The 27344-nt window shown below is 62.7% G+C and overlaps 1 protein-coding gene across 6 annotated transcripts in view; it reads right to left on the bottom strand.

The window, feature by feature from the left end:
- Positions 1–26583, bottom strand: part of ELN (elastin) — a 29210-nt gene extending 2627 nt beyond the window's left edge. Inside the window, exons 1-27 of one of the 6 annotated variants that reach the window (XM_068169223.1) lie at positions 26369–26583; positions 16108–16158; positions 15643–15669; positions 15434–15466; positions 13133–13177; positions 12451–12543; positions 12007–12075; positions 11826–11891; positions 11693–11740; positions 9898–9969; positions 9633–9662; positions 9355–9426; positions 6558–6584; positions 6013–6081; positions 5685–5729; positions 5462–5545; positions 4715–4963; positions 4140–4190; positions 2597–2791; positions 2453–2512; positions 2172–2318; positions 2021–2080; positions 1319–1483; positions 1051–1104; positions 703–849; positions 481–528; positions 21–92 (exon numbers count right to left, since the gene is read on the bottom strand). In XM_068169223.1, the coding sequence (XP_068025324.1) occupies positions 21–92; positions 481–528; positions 703–849; positions 1051–1104; positions 1319–1483; positions 2021–2080; positions 2172–2318; positions 2453–2512; positions 2597–2791; positions 4140–4190; positions 4715–4963; positions 5462–5545; positions 5685–5729; positions 6013–6081; positions 6558–6584; positions 9355–9426; positions 9633–9662; positions 9898–9969; positions 11693–11740; positions 11826–11891; positions 12007–12075; positions 12451–12543; positions 13133–13177; positions 15434–15466; positions 15643–15669; positions 16108–16158; positions 26369–26450 (2161 nt within the window). In that variant the 5' untranslated portion in view covers positions 26451–26583. The remainder of the gene's footprint in view (positions 1–20; positions 93–480; positions 529–702; positions 850–1050; positions 1105–1318; positions 1484–2020; positions 2081–2171; positions 2319–2452; positions 2513–2596; positions 2792–4139; positions 4191–4714; positions 4964–5461; positions 5546–5684; positions 5730–6012; positions 6082–6557; positions 6585–9354; positions 9427–9632; positions 9663–9897; positions 9970–11692; positions 11741–11825; positions 11892–12006; positions 12076–12450; positions 12544–13132; positions 13178–15433; positions 15467–15642; positions 15670–16107; positions 16159–26368) is intronic. The other 5 variants (XM_068169225.1, XM_068169227.1, XM_068169226.1 and 2 more) reach the window with 5 other exon arrangements.
- Positions 26584–27344: the final 761 nt, after the last annotated feature.

Here is a 27344-nt window from a genome sequence, read left to right as displayed (position 1 = left end):
TGCCTGGGCTCAGCACCTACCTGGGATGCCGCCAACTCCTGGCACACCAACTCCTGGCACACCAACTCCTGGCACACCAGCCCCAGGAACACCTGCCAGAGAGAGACCATCAAGCCCAGTACCCCCACAGCCCAGCACCCTCATCCCAGGGCACCCCCAGCCAGTGCTTGACCCACTGGCATGGACCCAACACCAATTCTGGGTGTCTCCAGCACCCACCTCACAGCACCCAGGGCAAGAAGACCCAAAGCAGACTCAGCCCCTGCATGGCACTGCCACAATGCAGAGCAAGAGAGAAATGCCCCCAGCAAGTCCAGGAGATGAGGCACCCCCGGGTGACAGCACACCACCCCCCAGGCCTGGGCCACCCTCCAACCGGTCAGCAGGGGGCACACAGGGGACACACACTGAGGCCAGCACCCCGATGGCCACACAGGAGGGTGCCCAGGGTGGGCCTGGGGCAGCGTGCTGGATACGTACCGAACTTGGGAGGCTTAGCACCAGGCTGCACCCCTACTTGAGGGATGCCTGCAAAGACAATGAGGATGCTGCAGTCAGGAGGGTGCTCCCCTGCACCCCTCTTTTGTGCCACCACCCCTCCAGTCCCCCCTCTCCCCGCATACCCACCTGCCACCCCCCTCACCCTGATGCCAGGCTCAGCAGCACCGCTGGCCCCAGGCTGGTCTCCAGCAAGGCACATACCTGCCCCAGGGAGGATGCCAGTACCGGGTACCCCCACACCCGGTACCAACCCGGGCACAGCACCAACACCAGGTGCCACTCCTGGCACTCCACCAACACCGGGCACCGCTCCGGGCACCGCTCCGGGCACCCCTCCGACGCCGGCACCTGTGGAGAGAGTGGATGAGCCAGTGCGGGGTGACCCCTGTGAGATCCCCATCCTCCCATGGGATGGTGTGCCTGCATGGGCTGCCCACCCTGGAAGCCCCCCAGGTTCTTTTTGACCAGTCTGTGCCAGGACAGGGCTCTGGGGGAGATGCCCACAGGGCAGGTGGGGCTGCCAGCTGCGGGCTCCTCTGGCCGACTCACCGTATTTGGCTGCCTTGGCTGCCGCCTTCGCTGCTGCTGCTGGAGCTCCCACCCCTGGGCAGAGACAGCAAGAGCAGGGTCAGTGTCCCCAGGGTGGTGCTCTCCAGCAGTGCTGGACAGACCCCATCCCTCCCACCTTGACTGTATCCCCCAGGGGATGGCCAGGAGTTGATGGAGACCACCGAGGTCCTCCTCACACCTGTCCTGGCCCCAGATCTGTTCCCATACCAGCCAGGCTGTCACCACCACCTGCCCTCCTCTTCCTCACCTGGAACAGCACCAACACCAGGGACCAAGCCACCCACTCCAGGAGCCAGGCCACCAACACCAGGAGCCAGGCCACCAACGCCAGGAGCAAGGCCACCAACGCCAGGAGCAAGGCCACCTACACCAGGAGCCAGGCCACCCACGCCAGGAGCCAGGCCACCTGCTCCTGCAAGGAGAGAGGGAAGGGTTGGGACTTCAGCCCAGGAGGAGAGGTGGCGGAAGGAGCTGCATGAGGAAGGATGGCAGGCTGGGCTGAGTGGAGGGAAGGAGGGAAGGAAGGAGGGAGAGAGGGAGGGGGGGAGGGAGGAAGGGAGGGAGAGAGGGAAGGATGGATGGATGGATGGATGGATGGATGGATGGATGGATGGATGGATGGGTGGGTGGGTGGGTGGGTGGGTGGTTGTGCAGATGGCTGGAGAGATGAGTGGATACATGGGTCCTGAGGTGGTCAGCTGGCTGGCAGGTGGTGTGGATAGGTTGGTAGGAGGGAGAGTGGATGGATTAATGAGTTGTATGGATGGTGAACCTAGGACCCTCCACACAGAGCAGCTCTCTGCCGAACACCCCAGGAGAGCAGCCAGGACCCGCCCTGCTCCACAGGGAACTTGTGCAGTGCCAGGCCTCAGCCCCAAGGGGTAGACACTAGCCTGGGGTGGGGAGGTGGCAGGAGGTGTGGGGCAGCCTCAGGCTGACCCCAGCTTACCGTACTTGGCTGCTTTGGCAGCTGCTTTGGCAGCAGCGGCGGCCGCTGGACCTCCGACTCCTGGGGGAGAAGGGCAGTGTGAGGGGCAGCCATGGGCCATGATGGCCATGCTGCTGGGGACATCCCAAGCATCCTATAGGCACCATCTCACCTGCTATGGGTCCAACCCCAGGCACCAGACCTGGCACTCCAACTCCAGGCACTCCAACTCCAGGCACTCCAGGCACCCCAACTCCAGGCACGGCGGCACCGGGAACACCAACTCCGGGCACGCCGACCCCGGGCACACGCCCTGCTCCTGCAGAGAGGTTTGGGGATGTGTCTGAGCAGACAGGCCCCATAGGCAGGGGCCCTCCTGCCCTCCCCAGTGCCAGGGGTGCCCCCACCCTGCCCATTTGCAGGCACCTCTTGTCCTGTCCTATGCTGACTCACCATAAGCCGCGGCTTTAGCTGCAGCCTTGGCCGCCGCCGCTGCAGCTGCTGGGCCACCAACTGCAGGGACAGAAGGAAGGGAGTCAGGGGAACACCAGCGAGGCCAGCATCACCCTACCAGTTTGTGCCAGCCCATCTGCTCACCTCCAACACCGGGCACCACACCAGGAACTCCAGCCACACCAGGAACTCCAGCCACACCAGGGACTCCAGGGACACCAGGGACTCCAGGGACACCAGGGACACCAGGGACTCCAGGGACTCCAGGGACACCAGGGACACCAGGGACTCCAGGGACTCCAGGGACACCACCTATGCCAGGAACACCAACACCAGCTCCTGCAGGCAGCAAGAGGGAAGGAGTTAGATCTCCTTGCAGCACCAGTTGGTAGGTGGCAGCTCATCACAGCTCTGCTCTTGCCATCGTGTCATAGAGAGAGGAGCATCCTACTGCCTCTTCCCAGGAGAGATGCACTGCAGTGCAAGGGAGGGACTGGTCCTGTGTCTCCCAAGAGGCCCCAGTGAGGATGGGAAATCTGCTGTCATGAAAGGGAGGCTGGGAGATCATCAGCACAAGGCACCATGATGATCCTCATTATAGTGAGGGGCTCCAGATGGTCCTCATCATGGGGACATCAAGCCTTGCAGCCAAACAGACCATGAAGGACAAGTGGCTGGGGGTTCCCAGTAGCTGCCTTGGAAGGGTTGGGTGCCCTGGGAACTGGCCAGACTGGGAAGCTGCCCAGTGACAGCCTTGACTTGCTGGGAATTGCAAGGGGCAAGCATCAGATCACTTCTGGAATGATTGAGTGCCGGAGGAGTTGTCCTTATGGCTCTTTGCTTGGTAGGTGCCCAGCACCCCAGCATCCATTAACACTGCCAAGTTTATCCCTAAATCCCATCCTTCCCCAGGCCTGTGGTGGAGTTATTCTTATTCATGATGCAGAGGAGAAATGATATCCAGCAAGGGTTTAGTGCTCAAAACTGCCATCGAGCATGGCTGCTCCCCAGGGGACTCTGCATGGAGCCTTGGGACCAATTCTCCCTCTTCTCTGCACCAGGCTCACAGCTTTCTGCTGCTTGGTGATGTCCCTCATCCCCTCCAGGCTCCTGCTCAGTGGAACTCCCTTGGGAGTGGTTACCACGGAATGACAGAGGCTGGCAGGGACCTCTGAAGATCATCCAGTCCAACCCCCCCTGCTGGGCACCTGGGTCTTGCTAAACCAAGTTGGATGCACTTGCTGCATCCCACCAGGACTTTGGAAGGTGGTGACCCTGGCCAAGGATCCCTGTGCCAGCGATTGCTGCCCACCTGGGCAGCAAGGTTGAGCCCGTGGGCACCAGACCCTGGGTGGGGTCTGCTGCTGGAAAACCAGACTTGGTACAAAACCCAAGAATCCCAAGGTCCACAGAGTTTGGTCTGATCAGTTCACCTCCACCAAGTAGCCTGCAGAAACCCCAGAGAGGGAGAAGGTCCTGCCCTGGGGATGAAGCCAAGCCCGGACACAGCATCTGGGAGCTGGGCTGGGCACATCCCGGCCCTGGCTGCTTCCCAGTAAAGAGACATGAGGAGTGGTGCCCAGGGGACATCTGCTTTGCCAGGGCACTTGGAGTGCCAGGAGTGGGGAGGGACATCAGGGGTCTCCCGGGAGCTGCTGGGGACCCCCTCGCACTGCGCAGAACCTACCATATTTAGCTGCCTTCGCTGCCGCCTTTGCCGCCTCCGGCGTCCCGACTCCTGGGGACAGGGAGAGAGGACCCTCAGCCACCATCCCCCGCAGCCACCACGGAGCTGGGCGGTGGGGACAGGGGAGAGAGGACCCTCAGCCACCATCCCCCGCAGCCACCACGGAGCTGGGCGGTGAGGACAGGGGAGAGAGGACCCTCAGCCACCATCCCCCGCGGCCGCCACAGAGCTGGGCGATGGGGACAGGGGAGAGAGGACCCTCAGCCACCATCCCCCGCGGCTGCCGCGGAGCTGGGCGGTGGGGACAGGGGAGAGAGGACCCTCAGCCACCATCCCCCGCAGCCACCACGGAGCTGGGCGATGGGGACAGGGGAGAGAGGACCCTCAGCCACCATCCCCCGCAGCCACCACGGAGCTGGGCGGTGGGGACAGGGGAGAGAGGACCCTCAGCCACCATCCCCCGCGGCCGCCGCGGAGCTGGGCTGTGAGGACAGGGGAGAGAGGACCCTCAGCCACCATCCCCCGCGGCCGCCGCGGAGCTGGGCGGTGGGGACAGCGCTCCTGGGAATCGTCACCTGCCACTCCAGGGACACCTCCGACGCCGGGCACCACCCCGGGGACAGCTCCGACGCCGGGCACCACGCCGGGGACAGCTCCGACGCCGGGCACCACTCCTGGGACGCCTGCGACACCGGGCACCAAGCCGGGGACACCGCCAACGCCGGGCACGAGGCCGGGGACCCCGGCAGCCCCGGGCACCACCCCTGCCTTGGCCGCCGCCTTCGCCGCCGCCGCTGCCGCCGCCGCCGCTGCCGGCCCTCCGACTGCCAGAGAGAGGGAGAGAATCAGGGGTGGGACGGTGGGAGGTGACCCTCCCAGAGCCCCAGGGACAAGATATAGAATGCACTGGATTGGAAGAGACCTCTAGATGCCACCTGGTCCAACCCCCCTGCAGAAAGTAGGGGCTGGAAGGGACCTCTGGAGATCATCAAGTCCAACCCCCCTGCCAGAGCAAGAGCAGAGAATTCAGCACAGGTCGCACAGGGACACATCCAGACAGGACTGGAAAGGCTCCAGAGAAGGAGGCTCCACAACCTCTCTGGGCAGCCTGCTCCAGGGCTCTGTGAGCCTCACAGGGAAGAAGTTCCTCCTCATGCTGAGGTGGAACCTCCAGGCCCTAACATCCTGTGAGCCTGTGACAGGTGGCCTGACCTTGAATGGCTCCAGGGATGGAGCCTCCACCATTTCTCTGGACAACCTGTTCTGGGGTTCCACCACCCTCAGAGTAAAGAACTTCCTTCCAAGCCCCACCACTGCCTCACCTCCGGCTCCTGGGACCACGCCAGCACCAGGCACCAATCCCCCAACTCCCGGGATGGCACCAGCACCAGGCAGGACACCGGCTCCTGCCCAGGGGAGAAGGACACTGTCAGCTGGGTGATGCAGGGACACCACCAGCACCCTTTCACTCCAGCCTGGGAGGGAGGAAGGGAGGGAGCAGCTGCCCTGCTGGGCAGAAGGCTGCTGGAGGCGCCGTGGACTCACCATACTTGGCTGCCGCTTTCGCCGCCGCCGCCTGTGCTCCGACTCCTGGGAAGGGACATGGGCAGCTGCTGAGGTCCTGAGAGCATGCCCACCCTCCACTCCCCCATCCCACAGGGACCCTGAGGACCAGCCCCTCTTGTCAGCATCCATCTCCCTCTCCCTTGGGAGGTGACACACCTCTCTGGGCTGTCTCTGGGGTGACACTGCCACCCTGGGGCCACCCAGGTGGTGCCCAGCACCCCATCCAAGAACTGGTGAAATGACTGGGGGCTCGGTGCCCCTGCCATGCCCCTGCCAGTCCCTGGGGCTGCCTGGGCAGGGATCTCACCTGTCCCAGTGGGATACCCTGCCTTTCCTCCTACTCCGATGCCAGCTCCTATCCCTCCAGGCCCAAAGCCTGCAGGCACAAACAGAAAGGCAAAGCCAGGTCAGGTGCTGTCCCCAGGAAGGGGGAAGGAGGCAGCTGGAGCAGCTTCCTCAGCCCAAATGATCTCCCCACCCTGGCATCAAGGGATGTGGAGTAGGATGTGTGACCTCAAACAGTCACACAGAGCCAGCTACCTCCCCCTCCACCCCCCGTTGAGATGCCAGTTCAACCAGCCCTGGAGCTGGCTGCAGCTCAGGAAGAGGACAGGAAAAGCCAACCAGCAGACTGGGGGATCCCAGCCCCACAGAATGGGATGCCAGGAATGCCAGGATGCTCCCAGCTAGGTCCACAAGCATCAAAGCAGGGCAAGACACAGGTCACCTGAGGGGCCACCTTGCCCTGGCAGCATCGGGGCTGGCCACAGGGCCAGGGTGGCAGCAAGCAGAGCCCCAGGGAACTACGACCATGGAGCAAGAGCTACAAGAACTCCCCAGAGGGCAGCTTACCAGCGCTGTAGGGCAATCCATAGCCACCTGGAGAGGAGAGAAAGCAGCTGGTTAGCACCCGGCTGCCCGTGGCTGTGCCCCCTCTGCCCCTCGGAGTAGCCCCTCTGCCAGCTGACCGTGTGGTGCCAGCCCTCGGGGCTCCTTGCACCGGGATAGCAAATCCTCCAGGATAAAACCCACCGTGACGGAGAAGGGCCGGGGAGATGTTCTCCCAGCGCCACTCGCTCTCAGCCCCAGCAGCCCAAAGCTGGCTTTGCAGGAGCCTCCCGTGACCCGGCTTCGGTGGGGGGTCCCCCGGGAGCCCCGCGGCAAGAGCTGTACCCAGCTGGCTGCACCGCGGCCAGCTCCGAAGGAAAGGTTTTAATTGGAATCAGGGCTTGGGAGCCTCCCCTGAAACCTGACCTCGTTAGGAGGTCGGCACGAAAGGACGGGGAGGGATTAGGAGCGGGAACGGCGTGGCCAGGGAAATGTCCCCTTGTGAGAGAGCAGGATCCCACCTCGTGGGATGGCACAGGGTGGGGGTCCGGGACTCAGAGGGGCCGTGCCCTCAAGAGCTGTCAGCACCACACCCCCAGCACTGCTGGCAGCAGCCTGAGGAGGGTTGATGGGCTGTCACATCACCACGGGGACATCTCGAGTGGAATGTGGGGTGGAGGGTGTCTCATACACCAAGCCCTCCTGTTGGGGGGACCAGATTTCCCTCCACCCTGCAAGGCTGTCCCATGCCAGCGCGGTGTTGCTGGAAGGGGGAGGCTTTCCAGGCTGTGGTGGCCATGAGCCATGCTGGGTGACCTCCACCTTGGGGGCACCCTTGGCCATCCTGAGGCACCTCCTCAGCACCTCACTTACCCTAAAGCTGCAGAGCGGTCCGGCACTGGGTGACACACATGGCATCGACTCCAAAGGCCAAGAGTCCAAGCCCTTGGGTCTCCAAGGGTTTTGCCAGCTCCAAGCCCAGCTCCCCCCCACCCCCAAATGGATGTGAAAGGACTGGGCAGTGGGCAGCAGTCTCCAATCCTACAGTGGGACTCTTAACTTCAACCACAGCTTCAGGCTGAACCCCAAGTGAGCAGGGGTGGCCCCAGGGCCACCTCCTGAGCAGGGGCAGACCAGAGCAGGAGCTGGCATGGACATTTGGAGGAAATCATCTAAAAAGGAGACTTTCCACTGAAAATGTTCTTTTCCCTGCTGTCCTTTCCCCTCCAGTCAGACCTACCACAGCTGGGACACCACGCTGGGGTCATGAGGATGTATGGCAAGCCCTGGGGTAACAGACTCATTGGACGGTCTGGAGTGGAAGGGACCTTAGGGATCATCTAGTTGCAACCCTCTTGCCATGGGCAGGCACAGAGGGTCCACCCAGGGTCTGCCTTACATCATCAAAACCAGAACCTCTGCAGCCAGCCCAGTGTGTCCCTGCGCTGCCCCAAGCCCTCAGTGGTGACAAACCAGTACCCTCCAGACCTGCAGGGTGCCCAGGCTGGCACCCAAAAGCTACAAACCACAGCTGGGGACAGCACCAGCGTCCTGCTGGCCCCTGTGGGAGGCATGACACCCTCGATGGGGCTCCCTGGCCGAGGGGATGGACGTCCTCCCCGGGTGAATTCAGCACCGGCTCCCCACAGCGCGGCTCAGCCGGCGGCGCTGTGCCGCCCGGGCTGGAGGCCACCGGTGGAGCTGCCACGGGCGGGGGCCAGGCGTGACCGCGCCATGTGCTGGTGGTTTGCTCTCCGCTCTGGGCACCCCATGAAAGGCGGTTTGGGGCCAGACAGTATCCGATGGCGGCGGGGCCCGGTCGCCCTAACGAGCGGAATTCTGCCTCTGCGGGAGGAAGCCGGAGCCGGCCAAGTATTTGCAGCACCGCCGAGACGGGCCCCGCGGAGGGGAAGCTGCTGGAGCTGCTGGGGCTGGAGCCTCTGCTGGGCTGGGAGACGCTCCGCAGCGGTGGGGTCCCCTCCCTCAAGCCTGTCCTGCCCTGGGAAAATGCCCATGGATCCGTGGGGAAATGCCCACGGATCTACTCGCTCCCCAGCACCCCAAGGATGTGGGGCCCCACACTGAGCTGATTGTCCTACTCCTTAGGGATGATCCTGGGACAAGTAATCTGGCAACATGGCCCTTGGAGAGGGTGCAGCACCCAGTAGTGTCTGCCTGGCACTGCCTGGCCTGCCACTGTCCCCGTGTGGCTATGGGGTGATGGGCAGAGCTGGCATCCAGCAGAGAGCTAGGAGATGGAGGTGCTGAGCACCCCTGGGCTCCCCTGGGCTGGGGCTGAGCTGTGCTTGGATAGGCAGTGCACAGGGACACCTGCCTGGAGCCCCATCCTCACCTGCATGCCTGCTGTTGGTGACCTTGGCCAGAGGTCCTACAGCCAGGACATTTGGCCCAGGTGAATGCCCAGCACTGCCCAGCACAGCCCCATAGCCACAGAAAGCAGACAGTCTCTGCAAGGGCTGTGCCCCATGCCAGGAAGAGCTGGCAGGGACAGCCTGGGGTGACCTGGCCCACAGCATGGCCCCGGAACATGCTTTTTCCTATCTTATGACAGCGTGAGAGAGGCACAGCATCACCCTCATGGGCTGGGGGCAAGACCAGGAGCAGCAGCCAGGCAGCTGCTGCTGCTGAAGCCACCTGCCCAGCATCCCTCGCTCTGTCCTGCTGTCCCAGGGCCAGCAGAGGGACCGCCAGGTCCAGGGGACCTGAGGCCACCACGGCTCAGCCCTGGGGAACGGCGGGTCCTTCTCCTGGCACAGCTAGGGGTCCTTCACCCCTAGCCCCGTGGGCTGTGGCAGCTTACCTGGGAGCTTAGGAGCTTTGATGGGATACCCCAGAGGGACACCGGGCTGCTGACCTCCAAAACCTCCCAGTCCTGCAAAGCCAACAGCAGACTCTCACCTGGAGCCCGCGCCTAGGCTGCCGCCGGTCCTTGCCCAAGGGGAGTGCCCCGGCGCACCCCGGGAGGAGTGCCGGTGGCTCAGGGAGCCCTGAGGCTCCTTCTGGCGTGGGGAAGCCACGGCTGTGCTGAAGAGGCTTGGGAAGGAAGAGAAGGATGGGCGAGAGAGATGGGACACTCACCGGGGATTCCTGCGAAGGCTCCTCCTACTCCTAGACGGAAACACAAAGGGGACCACGTGAGCCTCACGGCAGGGTCTGGGGGTCCCAAGCACTCTCTGTGGGCTCAGCTGGAGGTCAGCTTTGCTTGCCCCTGTCTCATGAGGGGCTGCGACCCCCAAGGGTGAGCTTGAGCCAGGCCCAGGAGCATAGGCATGAGGGCAAAGCTGGAGAGACAGCCCTGGACCTGCCCTCCACCCAGTGTCCCCAGGAGATGGAGGGGACCTACCTGGACCTTTTGGCTTGACTCCAGCACCAGTGGGTACCCCGGGCAGCACCCCTACACCAGGGAAGCGAACACCTGCAGCACAGACCGAAGGGGACAGGTGAGCATGGCGCAGCATCATGGCATTGCTGGCACCTAAGAACACTGCATGCAGCTCCCAAGCCCTCATTACCCAACTCTGGCTCAGCACCTGGCCCTTGTACCCTGCCACAGGGTGCCCTCATCCTCCAGGGGCTTGCTGGGACCCTTCTGTGCCAACCTCCCCATACCCTCAGGCAGAGCTGCCAGGGAAAGGTTTGCTCCAGCCGTGGTAGTGTCTAGGCTTTGGGTTTGGGGGCAGGGGCAGAGCTGCCTATGTAGGAGCTTGGGGTGACTGCAGGTACAAAGCACCCACAAGTGGATCCCACTTGTGACCCCAAAGTGCCAGCCCATGCCATGGTGTAACCAAGCCTGGGTGCTGCTCTTTGCCCTGGCAATGTGCAGTGGCTTCGTGTGAGCCAGGGCAATGTGGGGAGCAGGATGAGGGGAGGGGGATCAGAAGCATTCCACCCACTGAGCCCCAGCCCTCCAGCAGCAGCAGGCAGAGCTTTGCCCTTGCAGCCTTCTGGGTTAGGTTTTGGGGGTGGTTTGTTTGTTTGTTTTCAGTTCTTCCCTCTTACAAATGTCTTCCATTAGAGCTCACACGTTCTCAGACATGGAAAAGACATTCCTGACCAGCAACACACTTCTCCTCCTGACAGTGTCCAAACAGCTTGTTTTCACAAGTTTTCCTCCCCCAAATTACTTTGCAATGAGGAATTCCTCTCCCTCCTCCAGCCACCACCTCCTCCTCCTCCTTCCCACGCTGCCTTTGGCTGGGCAAACCAGCCCTGGTGTGGCCTGTGCCAGCTCCTCTCCTCTGGCTGGGCAAACCAGCCCTGGTGTGGCCTGTGCCAGCTCCTCTCCTCTGGCTGGGCAAACCAGCCCTGGTGTGGCCTGTGCCAGCTCCTCTCCTCTGGCTGGGCAAACCAGCCCTGGTGTGGCCTGTGCCAGCTCCTCTCCTCTGGCTGGGCAAACCAGCCCTGGTGTGGCCTGTGCCAGCTCCTCTCCTCTGGCTGGGCAAACCAGCCCTGGTGTGGTCTGTGCCAGCTCCTCTCCTCTGGCTGGGCAAACCAGCTCTGGTGTGGCCTGTGCCAGCTCCTCTCCTGCTGCTGCCTGCTCCCACGGAGCTTGGCACCAGCCCCCCAGAGCCAGCAGGTGCTGCAGCCTGTGGCATGGTGGAAATGCCACTCTGGCCCCAGCTAAAGGGTTTGGAGGCTGCAGGCAGCAGTGAATGGGCAGGCAGGGAGTGAGGCAGGAGAGCTGGGGTAATGCTCAGGGTGCAGCTGGCCACAAGGCTTGGGGTCTTGGCACCAGGTGGGGACCCTCTTGCAGGCTGGGGTGTTACCAGTGGAGTGGGGTCCCCCTCAGGGGTCAGCATGTTGTGGGTAAGATGGGGAACCCCTTCAGAGGTTGGGGTGTTGCTGCTAAGGTGGGGATCCCCCTGGAGACTGAAGTGCTGCTGGTAGGGTGGGGATCCCCTTGGAGCTCGGGGTACTGCTGGTGGAATGGGGAATCCCTCAGAGTTTGGGGTGCTGCTTGGGGGCTGGGGAGCCCCTCAGAGCTTGGGGCACTGCTTGGAGGCTGGGGACCCCCTCAGAGCTTGGGACACTGCTGGTGGAATGGGGAACCCCTCAGAGTTTGGGGTGCTGCCAGTGGGGTGAGGAACCCCATTGAGAGGCTGGGGGTGCTGCTGGCAGGGGTTGGAAGCCCAGCTTACCTGCACCTGGGAGCACACCCCCCGGGAAAGCTCCAGGAATCCCAGCACCTGCCAGGAGAGAGAAAGCCAGGGCTGAGCCCCCGGGCAGAGCCGGCCCCCACCCCGGCCCCTGGCCTCGGGGCCCTGCACCTACCTGGTACTTTGGGGGGCTTCCCTGCCGCGCCAACCCCGGGCTGTACCCCGCCCGGTACCACCGCACCTGCAGGCAGCAGAGACCCCTGAGCCCCTGGCACCGGCTCCTGCCCACCCTGGCAGGCATGTGGGACACTTCTGCCCCAGGCTTGGCTATGCTGGGGACGAGGAGCAGTTCCTACCTGTGGAGACCCCGAGGCCACCGGGACCACCAACGCCACCAATGCCACCCACGCCACCAATACCAGCACCTGGGGGCATTGGGAAGAGGAGTTCCAGTGTGAGATGCCACCACTGGGCTACAGGTGGGTGCCACAGGAAGGGATGAGCTCAGGATGGAACTTAAGGGGCAATGGGAACACCCTGAGGCAGTACCAGGGATCTGTCCTCCAGCCCTGGGCATGAGGACCAGCTCGGTGCCCTCTGCTCCTGGGGGCTCAGGCTGGGCCAGTGCCCCTTTCCCATCACACCAAGGCCTGCCAGAGTCCCATGAGAGCAGCACCTCTCACTTGCAGCTCCCCAGCTCATCTAACCCAGGTTCTCAGGGGGCATCAAGAGTCCCCTGCAGGCTGCCCAAGCCTCTTGCATTGTTGTCTGTCATGGCACAGGGCACCCCCAGCACTCACCAGCTTTAGCAGCAGCCTTGAGAGCAGCAGCAGAGGCAGCACCTGGGAAGACTCCCCCGGGGTAGACACCTCCAGGGAAGAGCCCTGCAGCACCTGCAGCGAGGAGAGGCAGCCTGAGGATCCCTGAAAAGTGGCTGGCAAGAAGGTGTCCTGCCCTCCATGCCAGCCACAGTGGGCACAGGGGATGGTGAGCCATGAGGGGCTGTGTGGCAGTGCTGGGGGCTGGCGTTAGGCTGGGCAAGGTGGTGGTTAGCAGGCACTGCCCTGTCCTGCTCTGGCTTCTCCCTGCTCCCCCCCCAGAATACTTCTCCCATCCACATCCCACCCATCACCAGCTGTGCCAGCACCTTTCAGGGCACCCTGTGGTGTCACCAGCTGCTGTGGCACTGGCCAGGCTGGCTGGTGGCACGCAGGCACTGTCCCTCTGCTGCAGACACCACAGGGACCCCAGGTCCCTCCTTGCCTATCCCTGCTTGGGGTCACCCATGGTGGATGCCGTGGTGTTGGGGGAACACAGGGCTGCCTGCTGGTGGCTTCCAGCCCCTGGGGGGCACAGATGGCACCCACCAGGCAGGCTATGGAGAGCACCTGATGGAGACAAGCCACGTGCCAAGGTGCTTCTCCAGGGCCATCACCCTGGGGCCAGCTCAGAGTGGGGGAGAGGCTGGTGGTCTGTGCTCACCTGGCTGCAGGCCAAGTGGGCCAAGTCCCCCGAGTCCTCCGACCCCTGAAAAGAGAAGGGGGGTGAGGTGGAGGGGGGTGAGGGGGGCACATGGCCAAGGCCAGAGGAACAGGAACCTCCCATGGGGTGGCACCATATCATGGGGATGGGCACAGGGACAGGTGACAAACACTGCCCTCCAGCACTATAGGTGGGCATACAGGACGGGAAGGAAGGGATTTAAGCTGGAGGAGGGTGGGGTTAGCATTTCAGGAGTCTGATTTGCCTGTCTCACGAAAACCAAACTGGAACTTGGTCTCCTAGAATGTGGTGAATCTCCTGAAACCTGTTCAAGGAAATGAACCTGAAAGGAGCCTGCAAGAAAGCTGAGGAGGGACCTTTGGCAATTGGTTGTAGTGATAGGAGGAGGGGGAATGGATTGAAGCTTGGGGAAGGGAGATTAGGAAGAGATTCTTTCCAGTGAGGGTGGGGAGACACTAGAACAGGCTGGCCAGGAAGGTTTGAGGTGTTCAAGGCCAGGTTGGATGAGGTCTTGAGCAACCTGCTCTGTCACAGGACCACAGAATCAATAAGGTTGGAAAAGACCTCAAAGATCATCAAGTCCAACCTGTCACCCAACACCTCCTGACAACTAAACCATGGCTCCAAGTGCCACATCCAATCCCCTCTTGAACACCTCCAAGGATGGGGACTCCACCACCTCCCTGGGCAGCACATTCCAATGGCAAATTACTCATTCTGGGAAGAATTTCCTCCTAACATCCAGCCTGAACCTCCCCTGGCACAGCTTGAGACTGTGGCCTCTTGTTCTTGTGCTGGGTGCCTGGGAGAAGAGACCAACCCCCACCTGGCTACAACCTCCCTTCAGGGAGTTGGAGAGAGCAAGAAGGTCTCCCCTGAGCCTCCTCTTCTCCAGGCTAAGCAACCCCAGCTCCCTCAGCCTCTCCTCCCAGGGCTGTGCTCCAGACCCCTCCCCAGCCTCCTTGCCCTTCCCTGGACACCTGCCAGCATCTCAATGTCCTTCTTAAACTGAGGGGCCCAGAACTGGACACACTCTAGTGGCAGGTGTCCCTGCCTGTGGCAGGGGAGCTGGCACTGGATGATCTTTAAGGTCCCCTCCAACCCAGCCCACTCTGTGACGATTCCGGTCGGACACGACCCCTGCTGAAGCTCTTTCCCAGCCTCCAGGACTCTCTCTCCTCTCGGCCTCAAGCCGCCTCCCCCCGCGGCAGGCCGTGAGGGGACGGAGCTGCAATGTTTATGGCTGAGGAATGAGTCCCCGCGGCTCCGGCCAGCGCTGCCTCCCAACATCTGCGGCTGATCAGCTCTCGCTGCCTCCAGGCGCGGATTCCAGCCCTTGGCTGGCTGCGGACACTGCTCCGGCTGGGCTCTCGCGGCCGCCCCGCGTTTGGTTTTAATTAGGCCCAAATAAAGGACTTGTTTTTTAGCTTTCCACCAGCTGAAATGGGAGCAGGAGGAGGCTGCCGGCCCCCGCCGCGCAGACGGCTCGGCCTGGAGGGGGGGGGGGAAGGCTGAGGGCTGCGCTGCGGTGCCCCTGCCCCTGGGCGTGGAGGGGGCACCCCTGGGATGGGCAGCGAGGGCGAGTCCCCTCTCTTCCTTTCAAAGCATCTTGCCCTGGGCGTCTCCATTAGCACCGGACTTGCCTCCCCCTCCCCGGCACATCTGGGCTCTGCTGCCCCAGCGCCTCCCAGACGTGCCCTAGGCACCTCCTGCCTTGGTGCCTAGGCTGTGCATCCTCCTGTCAGCATCTCCTCTCTCTCCCGGTGATGCCCCTTCTTTCCTCCTCGTTTCCAGACTAGCCAAAGCCCAGCGTGTGCTACAGGAGCCCCGGCAGGAGCTGCTCATTTCTGGGCCAGACAAACCCCAGCGTGGGCTGCAGGAGCCCCAGCAAAAGCTTCTCAGCCAGGAAGATGCTGCCAGCTTCCCGTGGGCACCAGCTCTTGGCAGGGCTGAGCGAGCATTACCCAGCTTGGCAGCTTCCCCAGCAGCTTGGTGCAGGTTTGCAGGCAGCAAGCACCCCAAAATGGGGAGCCTGGGGGGGCAGTGAGCCAAAGCAGGGGGAGACGAGGGAGGAAGGCTGCCTTGCAGCTCTGGGGGCTTGGCAGGGGTTAGTGGCATGGCAGAAAGTGCTGGCTGCTGTGTGCCATGGCCATGGGGGTGCCCAGGGTGGGGAGGGTCGCCTTGGTCGCATGGAAAGAGCAGGAAGGCAGCAGGGGTCAGGAAGCATCCTGGCCACTGGCATGGGCAGGGATGGGGAGAGAGCCAAGGGAAGGTTCTTACCTGGTTTGGGAGGTTTTGCTCCAGCCCCGAGTCCTAGGGGAGAGCAAGCAAAGAGGGGTCAGAGCCATCCTTCTTCTGAGCACCCCCTGAGGGCAACACACCGTGCAGGACAGTGCCAACCTCAGTGCCCACCACAGGGCAGCTCTGCTGGGGGTGATGCCCCCCTCCCTGTTCCAGCACACCCTGGGCAAAGGGGTCCCAGCACTCACCTGCTCCCAAACCTCCAACTCCAGCACCTGCAAGCACCAGCACAGTGTCAGCACCCATCCCTGTGAGCACCCACCCACCCATGCCAGGCTCCTGGGGGGCCATGAGGAGGCAGAGAGGGTCACAAGGATGAAAGGGGATGAGGCACTCCCCCTGAGATGTCCCCAGGCTTTTGGGTTGAAACACTTGGGACAGGTTGTGAGCTCTGAGCATCTCCCATGGACAGAGCTGGGTAAGGTGTAGATGCCAGCCAGTGTAAGCCTGGCACTGCCACCCAGTCCTGTCCCCTCATCCTCAAGCTGGAGCTGAGCAGCCAGAAAGGAGGTCCCCTTGCCCCCTGACCCCAGTTGTCAGTTCTTTAGCTCTCTGTACTTCCTCAGAGGCACCTGGGGACTCCCCCAGACACCTGTCCCATCCCTGCAAACAGGATGATGCCCCCCACCCCAACACTGCCTGGGCCCCCTTACCTGGGAAAAAGCCTCCTCCTGGTACTCCTCCCGGGATAGCACCAGGGACCCCTGTCAGGAGAGAGAGCCTTGTGAAAACCCCTCCAGAGATCCAAGTGTGCCCAAGGGCCTGCAGCTGGGGCCACCCCGTGGGACAGGGAGGTGCTCCCTAGGGAGGTGGGGGATGCAGAGCCCCAGATGAGGGCTCAAGGGCAAGGCCCTTTCCTTGTGCACCTGAGTTTGCCCGCTGTGCCACTGGTGATGGGGCTTGGAGGTGCCCCAGCTGGGAGCCAGGAAGGGCATCCTGGTGGAGGTGTCAGCAGAACCTGGCCCAGCAAGGGAGAGAGGAACACAGAGCTGGCAGGGAGCAGGGGTGGCTGGTGCCCAGCTCTGCTTCCCCAAACCTGTCCCACAGCCATCTCCTTCTCCATCACCTGCAGCTCCACATGGCTCTGGCATGGGCATGCTTTGGGGGTGAGGCTGTCACAGTTCAGCCCTGCAGCCCACACTGCTCCCAGCCAATCCTGCTTGGCTGTGCCTGCCCCATGCCCATGATGCCTGCCGAGCTGCCAGTGGGAAGAGCCAGCTCAGGCCAGCAGGACTGGGGGGGACAGTGTTGAGACCCATGCAAACCACCTGTGTCCCTTTGCCCTGTGAAGCTGAGATAAGCACCCAGGTGCCACCACCCCAGTGCCACCACCCCAGTGCCACCACTTCCCAGGGCATCCAGAGCTCACGCTCAGAGGTCATGCTCAGGCACCACAGCAACATTATTTGACTGGTCTGGACCCTGGCAAAGGTCTTTCTGCTGCAGACCTGGGGGCAGCCATGCCCTGGCTTGGTCCCTGCTGCTCCATCAGGACCATGGGGCGGGTGGAGGCTTGCAGGGGGTGGGTGGCACAAGGAGGTTGGATGCTCTGCTTTGGGCTGAAGCACGTTGGTGGCACTGGGGCTTGGTGGTTGCCATGGGGTTTGCAAGTAAGGTTTGCAGAAGGGCTGGGCAGAGCTTGCAGTGGAGCTTGCAGGAGGATGTGAGGGTGGCCATGTGTAGGCAAGAAGAGGGATGCCAAGGCCAGCACTCCAGTGGCCTGCTGCACCCAGCTGTCCTGCTTCCTCTGGGCTGAGAATAGAATAGAATAGAATAGAATAGAATAGAATAGAATAGAATAGAATAGAATAGAATAGAATAGAATAGAATAGAATAGAATAGAATAGACCAAACCAGGTTGGAAGAGACCTTCAAGATCATCGCATCCAACCTATCACCCAGCACCACCTAATCAACTAACCCATGGCACCAAGCACCCTGTCAAGTCTCCTCCTGAACACCTCCAGTGACGGCGACTCCACCACCTCCCCGGGCAGCCCATTCCAATGGGCAATCACTCTCTCTGTGTAAAACTTCCTCCTGACCTCCAGCCTGAACTTCCCCTGGCACAGTCTGAGACTGTGTCCTCTTGTTCTGGTGCTGGCTGCCTGGGAGAAGAGACCAACCTCTGCCTGTTTACAACCCGCCTTCAGGTAGTTGATGAGAGCAATAAGGTCACCCCTGAGACTCCTCTTCTCCAGGCTAAGCAACCCCAGCTCCCTCAGCCTCTCCTCACAGGGCTGTGCTCCAAGCCCCTCACCAACTTCCTTCCCTTCTCTGGACTCGTTCCAGCAAGTCAACCTCCTTCCTAAACTGAGAGGCCCAGAACTGGACACAGTACTCAAGGTGTGGCCCCTCTCTGCATGGCTGCTCTCAGCCACTCTGCCCCCAGCCTGTAGCACTGCCTGGGGTTGTTGTGGCCAATGTGCAGCACCTGGCACTTGGATGTGTTCAATCTCCTGCCCTTGGACTCTGCCCATCTGTCCAGCCTGTCGAGGTCCCTCTGCAGAGCCTCTCTACCCTCTAACAGATCAACTCCTGCCCCCAGCTTGGTGTCATCAGCAAATTTACTGATGATAGACTCAATGCCCTCATCCAGATCATCAATAAAGATGTTAAAGAGGATGGGGCCCAGCACTGATCCCTGGGGGACTCCGCTGGTGCCTGGCTGCCAGCTGGCTGTGGCACCATTCACCACCACTCCCTGGGCTCAGCCTCCAGCCAGTTCCTAACCCAGCTCAGAGTGCTGCTGTCCCAGCCAGGGGCTGACAGCTTGGCCAGGAGTTTGCTATGGGGGACGGTGTCAAAGGCCTTGCTGAAGTCCAGGTAAACTACATCCACAGGCCTCCCCACATCCACCAGGCAGTCACCTGCTCGTAGAAGGAGCTCAGGTTGGTCAGGCAGGACCTGCCCTTCCTAAATCCATGTTGGCTAGGCCTGATCCCTTGGCCATCCTCTAAGTGCTGTGTTAATGCACTCAGGATGACCTGTTCCATGATCTTGCCTGGCACTGAGGTCAGGCTGACAGGCCTGTAATTCCCTGGCTCATCCAACTGGCCCTTCCTGTGGATGGGCACCACGCTGGCCAGCTTCCAGTCCTCTGGGACCTCGCCAGTGAGCCAGGACTGCTGGAAAATTATGGAGAGTGGCTTGGCCAGCTCCTCTGACAGCTCCCACAGCACCCTAGGATGGATCCCATCTGGTCCCATGGACTTGTGGGGATCCAGGCGGCTGAGCAGATCACCAACTGCCCCATTTTGGAACAGTGGAAAACTATGCTGCTCCCTGGATCCAGGGGATCCTGCAGTGGCATGGCTGTGGGACCTGAGGAGATGCTGTCCTCCTCTGAGGTTGCTTCCCCAGCACTCCAGCCAGGATAGCAGGGACCTGGCACCTCCAGCAGCTGGGGGCCTGCAGTTGCATGGCCCTGGCAAGCCCACTGCAGGCTGCATGGTGTCCGGGGGCCGGGCAAGCAGCCAGCACAAGCAGATGCCAGGCAGGTGGCAGAGAGTCCCATGGGATGCACATCTCAACTCAGATATGCTACAGATTCTGGTGGCATCCCAGAATGCCCTACAGTGCCCCATAGTGCTGCAGCAGGTGCCCACTGCAAGGTGGCACTGAATAGAACTTCCCCTGGGCCCAGCTCACACCTGCTTCCCTGTGCCCACAGCAGCTGGCATGGGTCCCCAGAATGCACCCACAGGTGTGCCTGGACACACACCCAGGCAGGACACACAGCCTCAGCCCAGCAGGCACAGCCTCAGCCCAGCAGGGGACACAGCCCCAGCCCAGCAGGACACACAGCCCTGCAGGACACACAGCCTCAGCCCTGCAGGACACACAGCCTTATCCCAGCAGGACACACAGCCTCAGCCCTGCAGGACACACAGCCCTGCAGGACACAAAGCCTCAGCCCTGCAGGCACAGCCTCAGCCCTGCAGGACACACAGCCTCAGCCCAGCAGGACACACAGCCCAGCAGGACACACAGCCTCAGCCCTGCAGGACACACAGCCTCAGCCCTGCAGGATGCACAGCCTCAGCCCTGCAAGACACACAGCCTCAGCCCAGCAGGACACACAGCCCAGCAGGACACACAGCCTCAGCCCTGCAGGACACACAGCCTCAGCCCTGCAGGATGCACAGCCTCAGCCCTGCAAGACACACAGCCCAGCAGGACACACAGCCTCAGCCCTGCAGGATGCACAGCCTCAGCCCTGCAAGACACACAGCCTCAGCCCAGCAGGACACACAGCCCAGCAGGACGCACAGCCTCAGCCCTGCAAGACACACAGCCTTATCCCAGCAGGACACACAGCCTCAGCCCTGCAGGACACACAGCCCTGCAGGACACACAGCCTCAGCCCTGCAGGATGCACAGCCTCAGCCCTGCAAGACACACAGCCCAGCAGGACACACAGCCTCAGCCCTGCAGGATGCACAGCCTCAGCCCTGCAAGACACACAGCCTCAGCCCTGCAGGACACACAGCCCAGCAGGCACAGCCTCAGCCCTGCAGGATGCACAGCCTCAGCCCTGCAAGACACACAGCCTCAGCCCTGCAAGACACACAGCCTCAGCCCTGCAGGACACACAGCCCAGCAGGACGCACAGCCTCAGCCCTGCAGGACACACAGCCCAGCAGGACACACAGCCTCAGCCCTGCAGGACACACAGCCCAGCAGGACACACAGCCCAGCAGGACACACAGCCTCAGCCCTGCAGGACACACAGCCTCAGCCCTGCAGGACACACAGCCCAGCAGGACACACAGCCCAGCAGGACACACAGCCTCAGCCCTGCAGGACACACAGCGCAGCAGGACACACAGCCTCAGCCCAGCAGGACACACAGCCCAGCAGGACACACAGCCTCAGCCCTGCAGGACACACAGCCCAGCAGGACACACAGCCCAGCAGGACACACAGCCTCAGCCCTGCAGGACACACAGCCTCAGCCCTGCAGGACACACAGCCCAGCAGGACACACAGCCCAGCAGGACACACAGCCTCAGCCCTGCAGGACACACAGCCCAGCAGGACACACAGCGCAGCAGGACACACAGCCTCAGCCCAGCAGGACACACAGCCCAGCAGGACACACAGCCTCAGCCCTGCAGGACACACAGCCCAGCAGGACACACAGCCCAGCAGGACACACAGCCTCAGCCCTGCAGGACACACAGCCCAGCAGGACACACAGCCCAGCAGGACACACAGCCTCAGCCCTGCAGGACACACAGCCTCAGCCCAGCAGGACACACAGCCTCAGCCCTGCAGGGGACACAGCCCTGCAGGACACACAGCCCTGCAGGACACACAGCCTCAGCCCTGCAGGACACACAGCCCAGCAGGACACACAGCCCAGCAGGACACACAGCCTCAGCCCTGCAGGACACACAGCCCTGCAGGACACACAGCCCAGCAGGACGCACAGCCCAGCAGGACACACAGCCCAGCAGGACGCACAGCCTCAGCCCTGCAGGACACACAGCCCTGCAGGACACACAGCCCAGCAGGACGCACAGCCCAGCAGGACACACAGCCCAGCAGGACGCACAGCCGCACACCCTCCGGGTCGCCCAGGCAGGCACGGGAGCCGCGCCAGGACCTGGCAGCCAGCTCCCGCACTCCCCAGCGATGCCAAAGAGTAGGCTTCGGCCCTGTGCCTCCCCAAAAGCCACCTCCCGGAGCCCTGCCGGGGCCGCCCCGGAGCAGCTGCTGTCGCTTGCGGCGCAGGGGACATCTGCTTGGTCACTCTCCAGCCAGCTCACCCCTTTGGCACGGCACAGCCCAGCCCGGCCGCTGGCCAGGGGCTGATGGAGCGGCTCCTTTTCCCGGCACATTCCCCCGCCCACCAACACTCCCCCATCCCCCCCCCCCCGGCTTGGAAAAACAAATCCCAGCTTCTTGCCCGTTTCCAAACAAGCTCCCAGCGTCCACACACCCCCAGTGTCCCCCCCCTGCCCTGCTGGGAGTGGAAATCCCCCCTGCCAGAGCCAGCAGGAGGGCCACGCTCTGCCCTGGGACCCCCCCTGCCCCCATGCCCACCGACAGTGACTGCCCCCCACCGAGCAGGGAGGGAGGGTCCCTGCTGTGCTCAGCCCCCGTGGTGGCCCCAGGCTCCACACCCCCGGTGCTGAGGTGATGCCAGGCACTCCAGGCTGATTTTCCTCTGGCAGAGCCCCCTGGCACACTTGGGTGGAACAAGGAGGGCTCACAGGCTTCCTGGGGGGTATGGGGGACCCTAGAAAGGTCCAGGTGCGACCTGCCTGCAAGCCATGCTCAGCCCTTCACCACTGTCACCCTCCTGGCTGCTGTGGAGCCAGGCACTGCAGTGCCCCTGTGGCTGTCCCCTCCCCAGGAAGCCCCCAGGCACCACCCCAGGGCCAAGCTGTTGTGCCCACCCCAGTGCCTCAAGGGAGCTCTGGGGGACTCTGGGGGACCTCCTGGAGGACTGCAGGGGGTGTGCTTGTTGATCCCCCATCTCCATGGCCAGACCAGGAGGTGGAGGAGGTCAGCAAGGCCTGGCAGGAGCCTGGCTGCCCAGGGGCAGGGGGGTGGCTGGGAGGGGGCTGCCATGTGGCTTTGGGGAGATGAGGGTTTTGTTCAGGACCATAACAGGAGCCTGCTCCCCCCCTTGCTGCCCTCCCTGACCAGCTCTGCTGCCAAGCCTGGCCAGCTCTGCACTTCTCTTGAAGCTCTGCTACGAGCTGCCTTGGCACTGGCACAGCAGGGCTCGTCCCAGTGGGGAGGCAGTGACCACAGCCCAGCTGTGGGCACTGCCAAGGGGCACAGAGGTCTCTGACCTGCTCAGCTCTCTGGCTGAGGACCAGCCTCAAGCAGCCAAACTCACTTCAGCATCACCAGTCCCAGCCAGCAGCAGCTCCACCACAGCTCAGGTGCTGACAGCAGCCCTTGTGCTTGGCACTGGCTGCACCGTGGGCTCCCCAAGGCCACCCGGAGCCATGCCAGTGGCCCTCCTGCTGGTCTCCCCCTTTGGCCTCTCCATCCCCCATTCCCTCAGCACACTGGGGAAGGGGACACTGAGTCAGCAGCCCCCTGAGTGCAGCTCTCCTTGGTCCAAGCCTGCTGGGCCTGTGGGAAAGGAGGTTGCTGCCACCTCCCAGCTTGTCTCCTTGGTCAGCGCTGGCTGCAAGCAGAGCACAGGGCTGGCCCCCAGCGCCCACCCTGGGGGGGAGTTCTCGAGTCAGGGGCAGGAGAGTTTTCACCCATGTGTGCAGGGTTTGACCCTTGGAGGTGCTCAGGATGTGGTGTGGAGCCTTGCCTGCAGAAACTGGACTTGTTCTCCCCTGGCTGTGTGGCACAGGCCCCTGCCTGCAACATTCACACCAGTCCCTCATGCTGTTGCAGACTGACCACTGCCACCTGCCCCATTCCCACCTGCCCCACTCCTTGCAGCTTCCTTTCCAAGCCTGAAACAGAGATTATTTTTTTCCCCCTCCCTGCAACAGCTTTCAAGGCCAAGCCTGAGCTGGGGAATCCACCACAGGACACAAGCTCACACCCTCACCAAACCTCCTGGCTCACCACCCTCCCTGCACCCATGGATGATCACTCTGCATGCAGCCACTGCAGAGGTTTTCCCTCCCCCCTTCAGGCTGCTGTTTTCCTTTCCCTGGGAGGATGGGGTTTGGAAACATGCAGTCTCCAAGCAGCTTTGAAGCTCTGCTGCATCTCAGCCTGAGCTTGCTGGTAGCAGCTCAGGAGGGAGTAGCAGGGAGGGGGGGGCTCCAGGGAGCCTGGCACCCCTCCACCCTCCCCATCGAGGCTTCAGCTTTCACCTCTGAGCAGATGAGCTGCACCCTGCAAGGTGTTTGTGGAGGGAGCAGCTCCAGCAGGTTGGTGCCCTGGGGAGGTGCCTGGTTGGGAAAAGAAGGTTCCCCCCCCAGCCCTGCAACTGGCACTGCTGCTCCTAGGACACCCTAGGGACTCTGGGTGTCCTCAGGGGGTGTCTACAATGCCAACATATATGGTGCAGGGCTGGGACCCCTGAGGTCTCTCTTGTCCCCACTAGTCTTGGGGGATGCCCTGTGCTCTGGCATAAGAAGCACTGAGGGATGAGTGGAAGCACTGAGGGATGAGTGGAAGCACTGAGGGACAGATGGGCCATTCCAAACACTGAGACATGCTGCACTTAGCACCTTTTAGGGACACAGAAAGTGGGTCCCCCCCATGCAGTGATCTGGATCCAGCCATGCAGGTCCCCATGGTGCCCAGTTCTGCTTCCCTGGGGGGTGCAGAGCAGCAGGGGCTGATCCTGACCCACTGCTGTGAGCATCTCAAGTACCACCAGCTGCTGAAACCTGGGAATCAGCCCCTTGGCACTGCTCTGAGGGAGGCTTTTCTACCTCAACCCTGGGATCTCTCAGGGGTCTCTTTCTTCCCAGGCTGGTTTGGAGCAGCTCTGGTAGCAGGTGCTGGAGGATGCTGCCCTGAGTCCCTTCCAGGTTGGGTGCACCCCACGGCATCCTGGCATCCCCCTGACAGCACTCTGGCATCCCCCCCAGCAAGCCACTGGCTGTGCCTCTGTCCCAGCTCAGTCTCCAAGGACAGACAGGGCAAGGCTGAGCCTGCCCCATGCCATGCAGGACACCAGGCTGCAGAGACACCAGTCACTCCTCCATGGAGAAATGTTCTCTGGTGTTCCCATCAGCACTGAGACCATCTCCAGGGCCAGGGCCACCTCCTCTGTGAGCTGCTTCCCAATCCAGGAAACACCCCTGGAGATGGAGCCAGGGGCTGGAGCAGGGCCAGCAGCCCCAGACTGCTCAGGAGCTGCTGCAGGATCCTGTCCCTGGGCCAAAGTCTGCCTGAGACCGTCCCAGTTGGCTACTGCTCGAGAGCCAGGGAGCAAAGCCACCGTGCTTCAGCAAGCCAGAGCAGAACATTGCTGCCTGAGAGTGCCAGGGCAGAGCAGCCCATGTTTGGAGTCCCCAGAGCCCCCCCACACTGGGAAAGGTCAGGGAGCTGCAGATGGAGCTGCCGGCAGTGGAGCCCTGAGGGCTTTGCCCTGGGCAAGGAGTGGTCCAGCCTGGAGCTGTTTGGTGCCACAATGCAGCCCTGGCACTGCTCTCCCCTGCCCATGAGAGCCTGCCCTCTCCTCTCCTCTCCTCTCCTCTCCTCTCCTCTCCTCTCCTCTCCTCTCCTCTCCTCTCCTCTCCTCTCCTCTCCTCTCCTCTCCTCTCCTCTCCTCTCCTCTCCTCTCCTCTCCTCTCCTCTCCTCTCCTCTCCTCTCCTCTCCTCTCCTCTCCTCTCCTCTCCTCTCCTCTCCTCTCCTCTCCTCTCCTCTCCTCTCCTCTCCTCTCCTCTCCTCTCCTCTCCTCTCCTCTCCTCTCCTCTCCTCTCCTCTCCTCTCCTCTCCTCTCCTCTCCTCTCCTCTCCTCTCCTGCTCAGTCCTGTCTGGCCAAAAAGCCTGCTGTGACAGCTCTGTCCCTGACGCCATCACCCACGGTGGCTCTGTCCATCACATCCTCCCTCTGGCACCACAGGAGGCAACCACCACCTGGCGCTCTGGAGGTGGTTGCTCCATTCCTGCCCACGCTGCCCCCCACCCTGCAGACCTCTGCCCACTTTGGCTGTGGCAGTGGGCTGGCAATCTGTGCTCAGAGCTGCTGTCCCCACCTCTGCCTGGCCCCAGCAGCAGAGTCACCCTGGCAGGCACCTGCTGCTCTGGTGGCTCTGCTGCTGTCACATGGAGCCGTGGGATGAGCATCCCTGCAGCGGCTGTCACCTCCCCACCCCAGAAGTGCCACTGTGCATGCTGGGGTGTCACACAGCCCCTGCCAGGGACCAGCCAGGGGCCAGCCAGACAGCCACAACCCATGCCACAGGGTGGGGGATGAGATCCACGCACAAGAGCAGCATGAGACCCTCCCCATGTACCCAGAGCCTGCAGCTGGGGTGGGTTGAGCTGCACCAGCCCCAAGGACGTGGACTTTAGGATGTGCACCCACCCCACAGCTTCACCCTGCCACTGCACTGGGCAGGGGGCACAGGTGCCAGCTCTCCTGGCCCCTTGCACTGGTCAGCCCTATGGAGGCTTGGTGGCCACTCCTGACTGCCCTGCCCTGTACCCTGGATTCAGGGTTCCCAAGCTTCTCTTGTCCAAAAGCCTCTCATGTCCCCATGCCCCTCATGTCCCCATGCCCCTCATGTCCCTGAGCCTCTTGAGCCCCTGAGCATCTCAAGCCCCCTAGCCTGCCCTGTCCCCGAGCCTCTCACCGGGTTACACCTTACAGCCCGGTGCAGCAGAGCCACTCCTGGACCGCTCTGTGTCACCTCCCTCGGGGTCATCCCACCCGGGCATGACACAAGCCACCTGCTGGGTTAGGGCAAAAAGCGCTGCCGGGAGGTGACACTCAAGGAGAGGGCTGCACTCCCACCCTCGGAGATGTCCCCAGGGCAAGGCAGGGGGCTGCCCGCTCCTGCTGGGTGATGTCCCCAAGGCAGGGTAGGGGGCTGCCCGTTCCTGCTGGGTGATGTCCCCAAGGCAGGGCAGGGGGCTGCCCGTTCCTGCTGGGTGATGTCCCCGAGGCAGGGCAGGGGGCTGCCCGTTCCTGCTGGGTGATGTCCCCAAGGCAGGGCAGGGGGCTGCCCGTTCCTGCTGGGTGACGTCCCCAAGGCAGGGTAGGGGGCTGCCCGTTCCTGCTGGGTGATGTCCCCAAGGCAGGGCAGGGGGCTGCCCGCTCCTGCTGCGTAATACCCCGAGGCAGGGCAGGGCGGTCGCCTGTCCCCAAGGCAAAGCAAAGGGGCTCCTTGTCGCTGCCCGGGGATACGCAGCCGGGGCAGGCATGGAGCTGCCCGGGGTGGGGGTGCAGCAGCCGATCCCCGGTTCCCGCAGAGGAAAAGCGCTGGCGGGGGCTCTAGGGAAGGAGCCTTTTCGTTCCTTACCTCCTTGCTGAGAAGCCGGGAGGATGGAGAGGAAGAGGAGGAGGACTCCGGGCAGGAGGGGTGCAGCTGCCTGCTTTGCCATCTCTTGAAGCAATGCCCCCGTGCTCCCGCAGGCTGTGTGTTTTATCCCAGAGCTGCTTAATTGTTGCTTCCAAGGATGCGAGGGGAAGGGGAAGGGGGGCGAGAGGGGGGGTGGTTTGGAAGGAGGGAGGGGAAAAGGAGAGGGAGAAGGGGGGAGAGAGGCACAGGACACTACGTCATGAGGAAAGGGCAAACACACACGAGCCTCTCCAGCCCATCGGGCTGCCTGGTTGGTTGGTTTTCCTTTCTTTTTTTTTTTTACTTTCCCTTCTGTTTTTTTTTCCCCTTTTTATTTTTTTTTTCTAATTCCTCTCCCTCCCTGCTCTTCCCAAGCCTCTGCCAAAAAAGCTGGAAGAAAAGGGGAGGGGGGGGGAAGGAAACTGCCAAGGCAGTCCAAAAGGGAGGGCGAAGGAGGGCTGCACCCATCCCAATGTGCCGCCGCGTCCCCGGGTGGCATCGGGGGGGAGGTGTGTGTGTGTGGGGGGGGATTGGTACCCCGGTGGCACCCCGGTGGGGTTTGGTACCCGGGGGAGGGGTTCTGCATCCCGGATGGCGCCGGAGGAGTTTGCCTCCCAGGGTGGTACCCTGCGGGGGTGGGTGCCCTACATCCCGGGTGGCACCGGTGGCCTTAGTACCCCGAGCAGCACCAGGGAGGGGGGAGTCTCGCATCCCGGGTGGCCCCGAGGGGATTTGGTACCCCGGGTAGCACCGGGGAGGAGGGGAGTGTCTCATCCCGGGTGGTAGGAGGGCAGAAGGAGGGCGAGGAGCGGGTGGGGGTCTGCGGGGAGAAGGGCTGGGGGTGCGAGTGGAGCGTTAAGCGGGGAGCCGCTCCCGGTGGCGGGCTGCAGGGGGAGCGGGGACTGTCCCGGCAGCGGTCCCGGCGCCGGCGCTGGGA

This window comes from Melanerpes formicivorus, unplaced genomic scaffold (assembly GCF_026170545.1).
Source record: "Melanerpes formicivorus ecotype bairdi unplaced genomic scaffold, bMelFor1.0.p_v2 SCAF_173, whole genome shotgun sequence".
In the NCBI taxonomy this organism is placed as follows: domain Eukaryota; kingdom Metazoa; phylum Chordata; class Aves; order Piciformes; family Picidae; genus Melanerpes; species Melanerpes formicivorus.
Note: the sequence above shows the minus strand (reverse complement) of the source record. Positions and strands in the feature narration are given on the sequence as shown.